The sequence below is a fragment of the Tachysurus vachellii genome, chromosome 8, assembly GCF_030014155.1.
Source record: "Tachysurus vachellii isolate PV-2020 chromosome 8, HZAU_Pvac_v1, whole genome shotgun sequence".
Classification (NCBI taxonomy): Eukaryota; Metazoa; Chordata; class Actinopteri; order Siluriformes; family Bagridae; genus Tachysurus; species Tachysurus vachellii.
Window position 1 is genome coordinate 9,718,335 of NC_083467.1, and position 14,111 is coordinate 9,732,445.

At 37.9% G+C, this 14,111-nt stretch overlaps 1 protein-coding gene across 2 annotated transcripts; it reads left to right on the top strand.

Annotated features, from left to right (window-relative positions):
- Positions 1-525: 525 nt before the first annotated feature.
- On the top strand, positions 526-12,916 carry LOC132850039 (immunoglobulin superfamily member 3-like). 2 transcript variants are annotated; one of them, XM_060876149.1, is made up of 11 exons: positions 526-689; positions 2,168-2,545; positions 2,801-3,211; positions 3,369-3,773; positions 5,204-5,590; positions 5,843-6,217; positions 6,561-6,929; positions 9,539-9,943; positions 10,041-10,844; positions 11,010-11,399; positions 11,487-12,916. In XM_060876149.1, exons 1-11 carry the CDS (start codon positions 620-622, stop codon positions 11,696-11,698), a joined length of 4,206 nt encoding a protein of 1,401 aa, XP_060732132.1. In that variant the 5' UTR covers positions 526-619; the 3' UTR covers positions 11,699-12,916. The 2 variants fall into 2 exon arrangements, with proteins under 2 accessions (XP_060732132.1, XP_060732133.1); XM_060876150.1 differs by having other exon boundaries at positions 3,375-3,773.
- The last annotated feature ends 1,195 nt before the right edge of the window (positions 12,917-14,111 follow it).

Below are 14,111 nucleotides of genomic sequence, written 5' to 3' on the forward strand. Positions count from 1 at the left end.
AAAATACATTCGTCTGTATTTTTAGCTGTGTAGTGCAGCCTCAGGCAGTGATATTTTACCAAAAGAGATCCTGTTGCTTAAATTGCAGACGTGCAGACGCCTCATATCTGAACTGATTGAGATCTTTGTGGTGAATTATGTTTCCAGATCCTGATCTCAGTGTTCTCACTGACCTGATGCATTGTTATAACACTGTGAAGAACCACTAGATGGTGATATTGACAAATCCATTAGCATAAAAGTTGTTTCACACTATTCTGTGTCCAATGGGTTTTCTTGTAGCTGCCAGATACTATAGCTGGTAGTATCTAGCTCTCCTGTTCAAAGATTCATCTCCACCTCTAGGCAGCTGATTACAACCACAATGAAAGTAGTCTAGCTTATTATTCAATGTCCTTTCTCCTATAAAACAATGTTTTGATTTTATACACAGGATCTGAATTTTTATTTAAAATTTTTAAGAATTTTTTCAAAAGACGACAGGAAACCCACGTCTTGTCTCATTTCCTGTTGGCCTACATCACGATTTCAGTCTGACTCATTTAGCTAAACTATGAGCACATTCTACACAGATGTGTTAATAGTCGTATGGTGAAAAACGTAATTTGTGCAGTTTAAGATGTGTTTTCTTCAGCCTCAGCTGTGGCATCTCCTCCTGATGATGAGTCTCGGAGGACTCTTTCAGACTGGTGAGATCATATCTATAACAAATTAATGTTACCAATGTTTATGTAAAAAGAGAACAAGAAATATGTAAAATGCATTTGAGAATCTGGGAAAACATGCAAAAAAACAAACAGTTCAGTTTAAATTTAATACATACATGTTTTATATAACACAAATATTTTCCTTAAAATGTTGACATAACAGGTTAGACAACTTTGCTCTGCTTTCTCATGCTGTACATATATATTTCTTAACAGCATATACATGAATAATGAGAGGAAACTGAATGGCTAGTTGCAGTTAATAATTATAAATGAAGGAATAACTATAATTAAAAATAAATGAAAATAAAAAAAATGGACAAGGTTGTAGTAGGTATATGAACAAAAAAACTCAGGATCCTGTCTTTCTTTTATATTTGTCCAAAGGTTTTTAAAAGAATACATTTATAAACATGTAGTTAAGCATTATATGCATGGAATAGTTACCTAGTGTATTGAATTTATATTTGTTTGTCACTCTAAGAATTAGTCAACTCTTCCTACCACTACCTCTTACTCAGTATCTAAAAAGTTCTTCTGCTTCTCTGTTTTTGGTCTATATTGTTAACCTTTACACAACAGTTAGTAAGTTTCATGACTGATTTTATACGTGTGTGTAAAATGAAAGCCCATAGGCTGGCTCATTCAATGGCAGGAATAGCAATTTTATCCATTCAGTTATTAGAGAGAGTTTCTATATAAAAAATAATTTATACTTATAATAATGTATGTGATAAAAAAGAAAGTATTTTGTATATTTTATGTAAAGGTTTTACATCTCCCTAGACAATCAGGTCTTAATCTTTGCATCTCTTTGTATAAAGAAAATGAAGTTAATGAGTGTTAATTGTAACAATATGTTGGTATTGTTAGTATTCTGTTAGTTACTACGTTAAAAAGATTGAGCTGTGATTTCTTAAAACACTGTAAGCAAGTGTGAAAGAACATAATATGTATAACTGGTACTTTAATACATATTATGTTCAGGTGACATGAACAGTCATGCTCTCAGAAAGCCACATAATCTTGCATAATAAAATATTTCTGTATGAAATAATTCCAAATTCCAACCAAGGTTCAGATGGTGAGCATACAAACTGGCCAAAGCTGAACACATATGAAAAAGAGGCCATGATCTAATCATGTTCTAATCACTGTACAGTGAAACAGGCTAGAGAAAGAGGAGAAGCTTCTCATCAGAACAAAAGCACTTATGAATAGTAAGAGGAAACAGATTCCCCTTTAATTCAGGCTACACTAGTTAACCATTTCACAAAACTATGTGTTTGGGCTTCATATTGCTTTAGTTTGGATAGTGAACCTGAATCACAAAACTGTAGCTTACACAGGATATTTAATGGATATTAAAATTCTTTTAAAAAAACATAACTCATTTCAACCATTTAAATATAGTTTTAGTGAGAACAATTTATTAGACAATGCTTGTCTTTCTCATACAGATGTTTGTGCCGGCCAGCAGTTGGTAGAGATCCAGGAGGGTCCATTGTACCGTGTGAAAGGATTTCCAATGTCTATCTCCTGTAATGTTAGTGGCCTTAAACATTCAAGGACTCAGGATTTCGCTTTTTCAATCTTTCAGCCAAAGAAGCCAGAGGTTCAAATAGCAATTATTAGCACTTTTGATCCATCTTATCCTTATGCAAAGTACTCTAAAAGAGTGCGGGAGAAAAATATTGTGATTGAAAGGCAGTCAAAGACTTCAGTTATTTTCCACATTAAGTCTCTGGAAGCAGAAGATTCTGGAGAATATGAATGTTACACTCCAAATACAGATGGGGTGTATTTCGGAACCTACAGCGCAAAAACAACAGTGAAAGGTAACCAGCTAAATTGATCTCTTTTCAATATTACAGGTGATTTGTAATTTGGTGATTTTTGTGAATGTTATGAGTGATAATTATATTGTATTTTATACAAATATAAAATACAAACAATGAAACAAATATTGTTTCATGCTCTTATATTTTCTATACATGTGTAAACAACATGTTAAGACTTATTTGTTCTGTACTATTGTGACACTAGTCAGATAATATGTATAACCAAGTGTGATTACTTCTAACGTCCCACAGTGATTGAGGATACTCTGTTGGCATCATACTCTGGACCTGCATCTCTTAGCGTCTCTGTAGGTGAATCCATTCAGCTAGAATGCCAAGTCTCCAGTCAGACCTTTCAACACACTCATCTGTCTGTTACATGGTATCTGCGTGGTAGCACTGACACTCGACCCATCATCAGTTTGGATCGAGATTTAACTGTAAGGCCTGGAGCAGAGTATGAGCACAGATACCATTCTGGGTTTATAACTATGGAGAAGATAGAAGACACCACTTACAGACTCAAGATAACTCAGGTACAGCAGTCTGACAGTGGTGAGATCTACTGCCAGGCTGACGAGTGGATCCAAGACCCAGATCGCTCTTGGATGAGGATTTGCCACAGGAATTCTACAGGCTCAAACATAGAGGTCAAAACTCTAGGTAAAATATATGAACTGGATACATTTACTGTGTGGGTGAACTTGACACTGTGTGGTACTTTTACTGTGCTTGTATTATGTTCACTACGATCCTTTAAAATGGCAAATCAGAAATTGGGATTTTATATTGCAGTTTTTCTGTATTTTCTGTGTTTCAGATACAGCTCATGAAGAGGGATCTTTTGGTACTCAAATTCAGGTTCTGAATGGGGCCCTGGAGGAAGGAGACATGATGGAGATCCACTGCAGATTAGAGGCTCAGAATCTTCTTGGATATTTTTTCTCCATGACTTGGCTGAGAAACAACATGATTGTAGCTCAAATTGATCACAGTGGTGTGCAGACTGTAGATAATACCTACATGAAAAGAGAGAAAGATGGTGAACTGAGAACTGTGAAGAAGAAAAATACAATCTTCATTCTTACTATCCAACCAGTCAGGGTTGAAGATCAAGGCATCTATCAGTGTAAAGCTGAACAAGTAGAGAAGTTAGAGACTGGGTCGTTCATCGAAAGAAAAAGCCAGCTATCACATGAAGAAACTGTGCACATCAGAACCAAAGGTCAGACACTGTTTATTATTATTGTAATATAAAACTGGATGTACTGATTTTTAAGGAAAATTACAAACAACAAACCTAAATAAGTGCACAGAAAGGATTAAAAAGTATTGTAAGAAAAATATTGTGAGCACTTTGGCATTACCAGGGTTTTTGCATACACCTGATCATCTAAATCACTTATAGTATAGTAGTACTGTAGTTTTCAGGTCTTTCTTGAGCATATTGAATAATCATGCACACTGCAGGCTGGAAAAAGTAAGAAATTGTTATGTGAAGTGATGATTGTACAGGTGATATGCACCTTCAAATAAAGACACAAAAACTTTCACAGTGCCTTAGAAGACAAATTATAGAGATGTGTGTAGCTAGAAATGGCTGCAATAGCTTTTCTAAATAGCTAGGTGTTCATCACTTCTCAATATGACAAACTGTCTCCTAGGCAACAGGCAATCATGAAAGAGGTGAAAAGAACCTAAATATAACATGTTTGATAGTGTGGGCACTATAAAAAAAACAGAAAAACAGTCTTAATGAAAGGAAAAAAAAATAAAAATAGGTGTTGTACAACAAAACATTTTGTGTGCAACTTGGGGAAAATAAAACACCAGGATGTTCCACCATACTTCTGCAAAATAAAATTCTGTGCTCTAAGTTTAGAGAAAAATTGTCACTCCTCAACAACACCAAAACTCATTTCAGCTGTGAAGCATGAAGCAGGTAGCATCATGGTTAGGAGCTGCTTTGCTGCCACAGCGCCTCAATGTATTGCAATCATTAAGGGAACAATAAAACTCTAGGGAGCATGTCAGGGCAACAATCTATAATCTCAAAACAGTGACCCATAGGACATAAGGAAATCAAATATAGGATGGCTTAAAAAGAAGAACATTCATGACCTTTTCCTATTTGAAATGCTGTGGCTTAACATGAAGAGGGCTGTTCAATCAAGACAGCCCTAAAGTATTCATGAACTGAAACAGTTTTGTATGGATGATATACTGTACAAGTTAGCAAATTCAAGAAGACCCTTACATTTTGGGGGATGTATTAGCCTAAGCTGGCACTGCTGGCCCCCTGAGCATGGCCCTTAATTCTAGTTGTATAAAATGATATAAAAATGTAAGTTGCTCTGGATAAGGGAGTCTGCTAAATGTGAAAGATCTTTTTTTGGCCTGCACTGTGAAGGATTACTGAGTGTGCCCAATAAAGACATGAAATCTATTTGAAAAGTACAAACAACTATATCACTAATTTAGTCAGTCTATGCAAGTCTAAAATTGTGACAGATGACTTTTTATGAAGAACCAATGCAGAAACACAAAAGGGCTCACATTTTTCTCTTACAACTATATAATATAATTTCTTGCATGTTCCTATGCAAAAATATTATACATCAAGTAATCTGTAAATCTCCTGTCCTTTGATTCTAGAGAGTAGTTTGGCTGTGGTCATGACAAAGCAGATGGTTCCTGTGACTGAAGGGGAAACACTACAAATCTTCTGCAGTGTCTCTGGAACCAAAGGGCTGCTGTCCGTGTCATGGCAGCACAAAAAATCTTCAGGCAGCTCTTTCAGCGATGTTATAACCCTGAGTCGTGAGGGGGTGATGGGAGATGTAGGGGCCAAGTATCAGCACAGGGGTGTACGTACATTTCGGTCTAATGTTGCAGATTTCATTTTGGAGTTAAGTGGAGCTCTTCTTTCTGACAGTGGTGAATATATGTGCACTGTGTCTGAGTGGAGTATAGAGAGCAATGGCAACCTGAAGAAAGTGAACAGCCAGTCACAGCAAGGCCAGATTTCAGTTAATTCTATTGGTAAGTCAAATTCTTGTTTATGCATTAGCTTTGCATAAGAGGGAGAAAATGGTTTAGCAGGTTGAAAAGTTTCCTGTAAATGTTGGAGCAAATTCACTGCCAATATTATTCACATTTCTGATTCCCATTTGATGACCTTAACAATGTTTTTTTTTTTAAACAAAATAAAATTAGAAAATGTTTAATAAGTAAACACTGCATAAACACTGGCTATTGTTGTAATCTTTCACTTCTTTTTCTTTCCTTTTATAGAATCACTTGTAAACGTGGGATTGAAAAGTCGTGACACATCTGTAACTGAGAACTCTACAATAAAAATGATTTGCTCTGTAAAAGCACCTAAAGTTTCCTTAGCTGTGACTTGGATGTTTGAACCACAGAATTCAACAGCTCAAAAAAACATTATATGTATGGATCATACTGGAAGCATATCTTGTGGAGCAGAGCAGCAGGACTATCAGGTAGAAACACAAGTGCGAGAATCAGGCACAGATTTTATTCTCAAGGTGTTGAGAGCAAGTAAGCGACAAGTGGGAAAGTACAAGTGCCAGATTGATGTATATGACAAAAATGTTCAGAAGACCAAGAAACTGTCTAATTCACTGGGCATCGCTGTACACAGACCTGGTAAGGGGACACAAATTCCCAACTTTGGGACACTTAGATGTCCTAAAGCACAGGTTCCGAACCATAGTCATGGAGACCCCTATCCTGCAAATTTTAGTGTTTTTCCTGTTCCCACCACACCCGATTTACCTAATCAGCTAAAAGCTCTTCCTGAATTAAAGTTGTGAAAAAGCACTTACATATGCAGAGCATGGGGAACTCAAGGACCAGGGTTTTGAACCAGTACTTTAGGACATCCAAGTTGCATGTACAGTAGACATGTTGTAATGTTTAGTTTGCAAAGAAAGTTGAAGATTTACAGCATAAACTATTTTTGTTTTGCTTACTTTTGTTTGCATTTCAGATAGCATGCTGTCTGTCTCCACCAGCCAAAGGTCTCCACTGAAAATCCAAGCCAATAGTGACGGAGTGATTAATTGCTTGGTGTCCACAGCAACTTCTGATTCTTCTCGTTTTGAGGTAACCTGGACACGTGGCACCCAGACATTGCTGAAAATGGAACCAGAAGGTGTGGTCACTCTGGAGACAGATGAAAGGATCAGCATAATAAGGACTGATAGAAAGTCCTTCCAACTGAGGATACAACAGGTGAAGCTAACAGACAGCGGACACTACCGCTGTTCTGTACAGGAATGGATTCAAGATCCCGATGGCATTTGGTATGGTCTTGACACAAAGTCTGTCACCAGGGAACTAGCTGTGGTTGAAAAAGGTATGTTGATATATAAAAAATGTAAGAAAATAAGACGATGAGGGTGAAGATCTTAATGAAGAACAAGAATTTTATTCCAGCATAGCAGTGACAAAATACATGCAGTACTTTGGGTTCATCGGAGTCAGTAAGAACCCAGGACAAATCATACTCAAACATTTTATACCGTTTCCCTCTTTGTAGTTTAAATGAGGTTTCCCTTTAAATGTGTATTGGGCTTAAGAACTGAGTGTCTCCCAAATGGCTGGGTCACATTGTTATCTAGCCAGATGTCTTTAAATGTTAATCATGATCACGTACACTTTGGCTTGGTATTGTTACAGTTATCAACCAAATGGTCACTTTAAATGGTAATTGCTATCACATAGACCCTTTGTAAGTGGCGATCCTTAATGTCCTGCTGCCGCTCCCATACTAATGATTTAATCAAGTTTCATTCATTTAGAGTTCTAAACGTATTACCTTACAATACTTGAACCTTTTTAGGAATGAGTTATTCTCAATGTGTATCTTGGAGTGGAATCTGGGTGCATTTATCTGTAATTTCTTACACATCCTTCTTCTTTAAAATAACATTCCTGTGTCAGCTGGCAACGTGGATGCATGAATATGTCTGTGAGATAAAGCCTGTGGGATGTATTAATAGGAAAATAGACCTTTGCACCTAGAAGCAGGTTAATAGCACAGTCAAAGGGCCTATGTGGCAGCAAGGCCAGGTCCTTGTTCTTGGAAAAGACATCTTGGAGGTCACAGTAATTCTATGGAACACCTGACAGCCCCAAACGTTCCTTTATAGTTGTTGGGAGGGTGTGAGCACCTCTGAGGCAGCTTGGGTGGCATTGGGGCCCCCACACAGAGATTGAACCTGGGTTGTTACAAACTGAGCTATCTGCCGCAGTTCAAAAGTCAATAGTGTAATTAGCTACCAAGCGGGCACCCTGGTGCATCCGGAGGGGGAATGAGATCAGACCCCTCCCACCAGATCACCCAAAAGTGCTTCATAGTGCAACAATAAATGAATCAACCATGGGATTGTCTTGCAGGGGATGCTGCCACACTGCCATAGCCCATGCCAAAGTTTTACTTGTTAGTAAGGCAATCATATATGCTATCTTAGACCTCTCTAAAGGGAACTGGGAGGGCTGCATATCAAATACAAGGGAGCATTGTAGAATGAATGGGACAAAGCCCCTGGTTGCAGAGCATAGGCCTGTGGGGATGGGGCGGTGGGGTGGCAAACATGTCCCAACAACTGAGGGGTTGACTGGCTCTGGTGACTAGATTTGGGGCATTCCCCCTAGACAGTCCCCCTGGGGCTGCAGTAGAGCCTGGATCTGCCCCAGTCATACTGAGATATCTTGGACTTCAGTGAACAAGGTTGCCAAGGCCTGCTCATGTTTACCGATAGCTGTGGCTTGACCAGCTGCAACCTGCCCTATTTGCTCAAGAGTTGTAGGCATATTGTTATGGGAAGTCTTGGTACAGAGTAGTAAGCAGAGCCTGTTATCCGATTGGATAGAGAGATGTGAAACAGTGGACAGGAAGCCGGATCAGTAGTCTGGGGCAGAAAAGAGAGAATGCCATTAGCCAAGCAATCACCTCAATAAACAATAATAACAGCAGATATTGGAATAATGGCAAGAGTTGTGAACCAAAATCGAACAAACTACCCACTAGGCTACTGATTCACAGAGGCAACAACATGATGGGTGCACAGAAGTGGCTCAACAGAGCGCTCTGTCCCACACTCTTGGTGGGGAAATGGAGAACAATCTCCGTGCAAGGGGAGTTGCCGCTGAACCAGACACAAAAGATTTTAGAGGAAAGATGGGAGGAGACATATCTCTTGGCCTGAATCACAATAAAACTTCTCTAACCCTATGCTAGGGAAAAAATAACGTGGATCAGGAAGATTACCTTTAAAGGCAAATTACCTCTCAGAGAAATTACTTGTCACAGATTAGGTCCAACATTTTTCACCCCAACCAAAAAAACCCTGGGGTTTAAATAGCGGCATGCACAGGTGGCACAGGTCAGTGCTGATTATCTCTATAGGATACGTCCCCACAGATTTGCCTGAGGAGGCACCTGCCACATTACATGTTTCTTCACATATTAAAATGTGTTCCTTCGTAATACAATTTAATATAATATAATTAAAATATTGATTTCAGTGCTTATCATTATCGTTTCTGTTTCTTTTTTTTTATTTGCCTAGTTTTCCATCCTCTTTTTTCATAGTCATTTTCCACTTGCCATGCCAAGTCTGTGATTGCCAACATGGGCTTCTGCTGTTAAATATGTTGCCAAAACCTGCATCTTTTCAAGCTGCCACATTTTTTTAGCAATGTTAAAGGACATTTGATGGAAGGGTTCTAAGGGGAATACAGTAAAAGTTCCTGTGTGTTTGTATGTGAAGTGTATGGTGTCCTGGACTGCCTAGCATTAATAATAGAAATTGATGACAGATTGCTTGTTAAATTGACCTCTAATACCTTCCCTGGTTAGGCTCAGAGTTGCTTAGTGATTTATTATTTGTGTATTATTTGTGTTTTTGTAATTTTTTTGCATTGACATCTGTTTAATCTTTTATTATTTTTTTTTTACAGAAAGTGATTTTAGCATGGATAAATCTAATGTTCAGCTGAAGGCCACAGAAGGTGAACAGGTTAAACTCAGCTGCTCTCTGGGGCCTGGTGTACTTGACCACACATTTCGTTACTCTCTGAGCTGGTTCTTTCAACAAGATCAAAGTTCCTCCATAATTAAGCTACTTACCTACAGCCACGATGGACGTCTTATGTTCCAAGTATCTGATCCAGATCTTCAACATAGACTTTATTTCTCCAGACCCACTTTTAGTGTCTTTCATCTGTCCATCTTGAATTCTATCCCATCTGATAGTGGAAGTTATTATTGTGAAGTAGATCAGTATCAGTATGATTGCAAAAGCAAATGGGAAAGGAAAGCGAGCGACAAATCCGGGTTTTCCAATGTCACTGTACATTCTATAGGTAAGTTCTTTCCTTCTGCTTCTAAATGTAATATTATCTGTAGAAAGTGAGTGGAAATATAATAAATAAGGGACAATTTTTGACTTTCATTCATCAGAGAGCAAGCTGCATGTACACAAATCCAGTCACTTTCTCAACGTTACTGATATTCAGACCGGCTTTATGGTAGAATGTGAGATCAGCTCCCGTTCTAGCGAGATGTCTGTGCTTGAAGTGATCTGGTCCAGGAGGCAGAGTGAAGAGAAGCCTCTGACCATTTTCACTGCAAGACGAGATGGAACTCTACACAGCATGATCATTGATAGAACTCTGGTGTACGACCGGCCCAGTACCACCCGCTACACACTCACTGTACCCAATGTTGATCCCTCTGATAATGGCCTGTACCAGTGTCAGGTTATAGAATGGTTACAGATAGCTGCTAACACCTGGAAGAAGGTGGCTGAAGACAAATCAGGAGAACTTTCTATTAATGTAGTCGGGATCAATTCAAGTGACACTTCTTTCACTTTGGAGGCGTTTGCCACTCATCAGAACACCATGGAGGGAGAGCAGTTGGACATTAGTTGTTTTATTAATTTTGAAATAATGGACCCCACCTTTCACTACAGTCTTACTTGGTTTGTGGGGAGGCAGGACTCCAGCACCAGCACTTTTTTACTAAGCTATACCCATAATGGCCTTCTACAGTATCAGTCATTGAACCAGCAGCTCAGTGGTAGGCTATTGTTTTCCAGGCCCACAGCCAAACAATTTCAGCTCAGTATTTTGAACTCGGATCCATCTGATAGCGGTAACTACCAATGCAGGGTTGAACAGTACCAGCTTAACTGTGAAGGCATGTGGGAAAAGAAAGGATCTCCGCAGTTGGTTACAACTATGGTCAATGTGCAAAAAATAGGTAAAGTATGGCTTATCTTTTATTTCTAATTCTAGAAACATACAAGATTTTTCTCAGATTGTACATATTTATTCACGCATTAACTTTGGATCATTTTTAACTAATAATTTTCTTCTGTTGTCCAAAAATAGTAATTTTGCTTAATGATTTGCTTCCACATAACAGAGAGCAAGCTGCATGTACACAAATCCAGTCGCTTTCTCAACGTTACTGATATTCAGACCGGCTTTATGGTAGAATGTGAGATCAGCTCCCGTTCTAGCGAGAAGTCTGTGCTTGAAGTGATCTGGTCGAGGAGGCAGAGTGAAGAGAAGCCTCTGACCATTTTCACTGCAAGACGAGATGGAACTCTACACAGCACGATCCTTGATAGAACTCTGGTGTACGGCCGGCCCAGTACCACCCGCTACACACTCACTGTACCCAATGTTGATCCCTCTGATAATGGCCAGTACCAGTGTCAGGTTATAGAATGGTTACAGACAGCTGCTAACACCTGGAGGAAGGTAGCTGAAGACAAATCAGGAGGACTTTCTGTCAGTGTCCCTGTTAAAGGTAATTTGTACACTTTAAACATTCTAATATCTTTTATAGTCTGTTTTTATATACTGAATATGCTCATATATCTTTAATGTTTTCTAGCACCTATATATGATCCAGGATGGTCTTCTGGAGTACCACTGTACATCCTCGTTCTTCTGCTTTTCTTCCTGCTTGCGATTGTTGTAATTCTGTGGATTAAACTTAAAAAGATAAAATCTGCTTCAAAAAAACAGGAGAAGTCTCTGTGGGCTGAAAATATGCCACTTAGTGCTGTTACAGAAACAGCAGCAGGTAAAAAGGACATTGACTAAAGCTGAAAAGTCACATTTTTACTGAAAAGACTTTAATGTGTCCATACCATGTTATATGAGAGTTAAGATCCTGAAACATCTGCCTTACAGAATAGTAGTAATGTACTAACATTGTCTTATATAAGGTCATTTTATGAATATGAAAAAAGCCGATTAGTGTCTGCAACTCTGATAAGATTAACATAATAGAGAAAATAAGAAAATGCTAAATAAATAAATAAGAATTCTTAAATACATTTAAATCTTTAACAGCTGTGGACTATATGGAAAGGTTACACACTGTTTTTATAACAATATTGTTGTAGTAAATCTGAGCATAGAAATATTGATGTGATGATGGCTACAACTAGAGCTTGAACTAGAACTAGAGCTAGTAATGTTAAATAATACAGTATAAGCATTAAGGAAGGAGTATGATGACCATAGACATGTTTTTAACTTTCATAGTTTTATAGAATTACAGTACATTATTACTTAAATCTGGTCTGTTAATTGATGAGATTCTGCTTTTTTTAACCTTATGTCTGTGCAAACATAAAACATCAGTATAAAAAGAGGAAGTTAGATTTTGTGGTAATATGTGCAGAGTAAAGACTTGACACAGGGCTTGTGGTTTTTGTTGCAGTCTAAGCAGTAGAACAAACATATAGTGGGTAAAAACTCACTTGAACAGAATGTGTCTCTGCTTTGGATAAAGCTTTTGGATAAAGTTGATGCATTAATAGCTGGCAAACCTGTATGTACCTGTTTCTCTTTGTATGTTTTAATGTCAGTTTGTGTAACAAAGATGTGACCTTTTAATGCTTTATTTAAATGTAGTTTATTTAAACATTATAGTAGTTTATTATCTGACTTTTTTAACGGTATTTTTGATAATAATAGCTCTTATAAATTGTATTGAATTAAAACATCTAGAAATTAAAACAACAAACAACTTTTGTAGAACTAAAGATGGTAAGATGTTTAGTTAAGAAACAGGAAACACCAAAAGGCTCAAAATGCATGAGGAGACCATGAATAGATATTCTTTATCTTGTCAACTACAGAGTGTCAGTCACAATGATTTACATATAACACCACAACCCAGTGTCTGGCACCTGTCTGTCTGTCTGTTTCTCTGTCCCTCCTTTAATCTTACGTCATTTCATGGCCTTGTAAGTTCCTCGGTGAAAGTGTTAAATGTTGCAATACATTTAATAAAATTCCTCTTTCTTTGTATGTTGCGATTTATTTTTTGTAGTATGTTGCATCAGGGGATATTTTGGCATGCTTTAAAAAAATAACATGATACCTTGAAATAAAGATTTTTTCATTTTACTTTTGAAATTGTCTGAGCATTACATTAGTTATTCATCCTGCATGTGAAACACACATAGCAGTTAGACAGCATCCTCTGGTGGTTAAATGCATTATTACACATGTCAGTAATTCCCTACACCTTTTAATGGAAAACATCATGTACACTCATTCATTCATTCATCTTCTACCGCTTATCCGAACTACCTCGGGTCACGGGGAGCCTGTGCCTATCTCAGGCGTCATCGGGCATCAAGGCAGGATACACCCTGGCAGGAGTGCCAACCCATCGCAGGGCACACACACACACACTCATTCACTCACGCAATCACACACTTGGGACAATTTTCCAGAGATGCCAATCAACCTACCATGCATGTCTTTGGACCGGGGGAGGAAACCGGAGTACCCGGAGGAAACCCCCGAGGCACGGGGAGAACATGCAAACTCCACACACACAAGGTGGAGGCCGGGAATCGAACCCCGACCCTGGAGGTGTGAGGCGAACATGCTAACCACTAAGCCACCGTGCCCCCCATCATGTACACTCATAGAGGTTAAAATTTCAATGCTTATGAAATAAGTCCTAATTGGAAATTTCTATTCTTTAATTGTGACACAATTTTATTTAGCTCCATTAAGGATTTTCCAAGAAGGACAATTTTTTTGACGTGCCTATTATAAATCTGCTATTTAATATTTATCATGAAGTTGTTGTTTTTTTCTTATTTGCACCCTGAATCCTTTTACATTACATGACATATCCCTGAAGATGTATTAAAATGTCTGAAATCTAATTTTGTAACTGTAGAACCTTGGATGCATGAAGTATATTTTCCAACATTAGTGTGGGTGGTGGTTTTAAGATATTTAAAATTCTCCACTGACTGTCTGGCACAGCAATAAGCTCAAGAAATTTGGCAATCAATATTAATATGCCACATAAAGCTTCATTAATGATTGAATTTAGAAAATAAGAAATCACAAGGGCTGACTGATCTTGTTAAAGGAACTATGTATAAGAATAATTGTGTTAATCAAAATATATTCACTAATCATTTCAGCATTATATTTAAATTGGTAGTGCTATCTATTATGCCTGGGACTGTAGAATAAT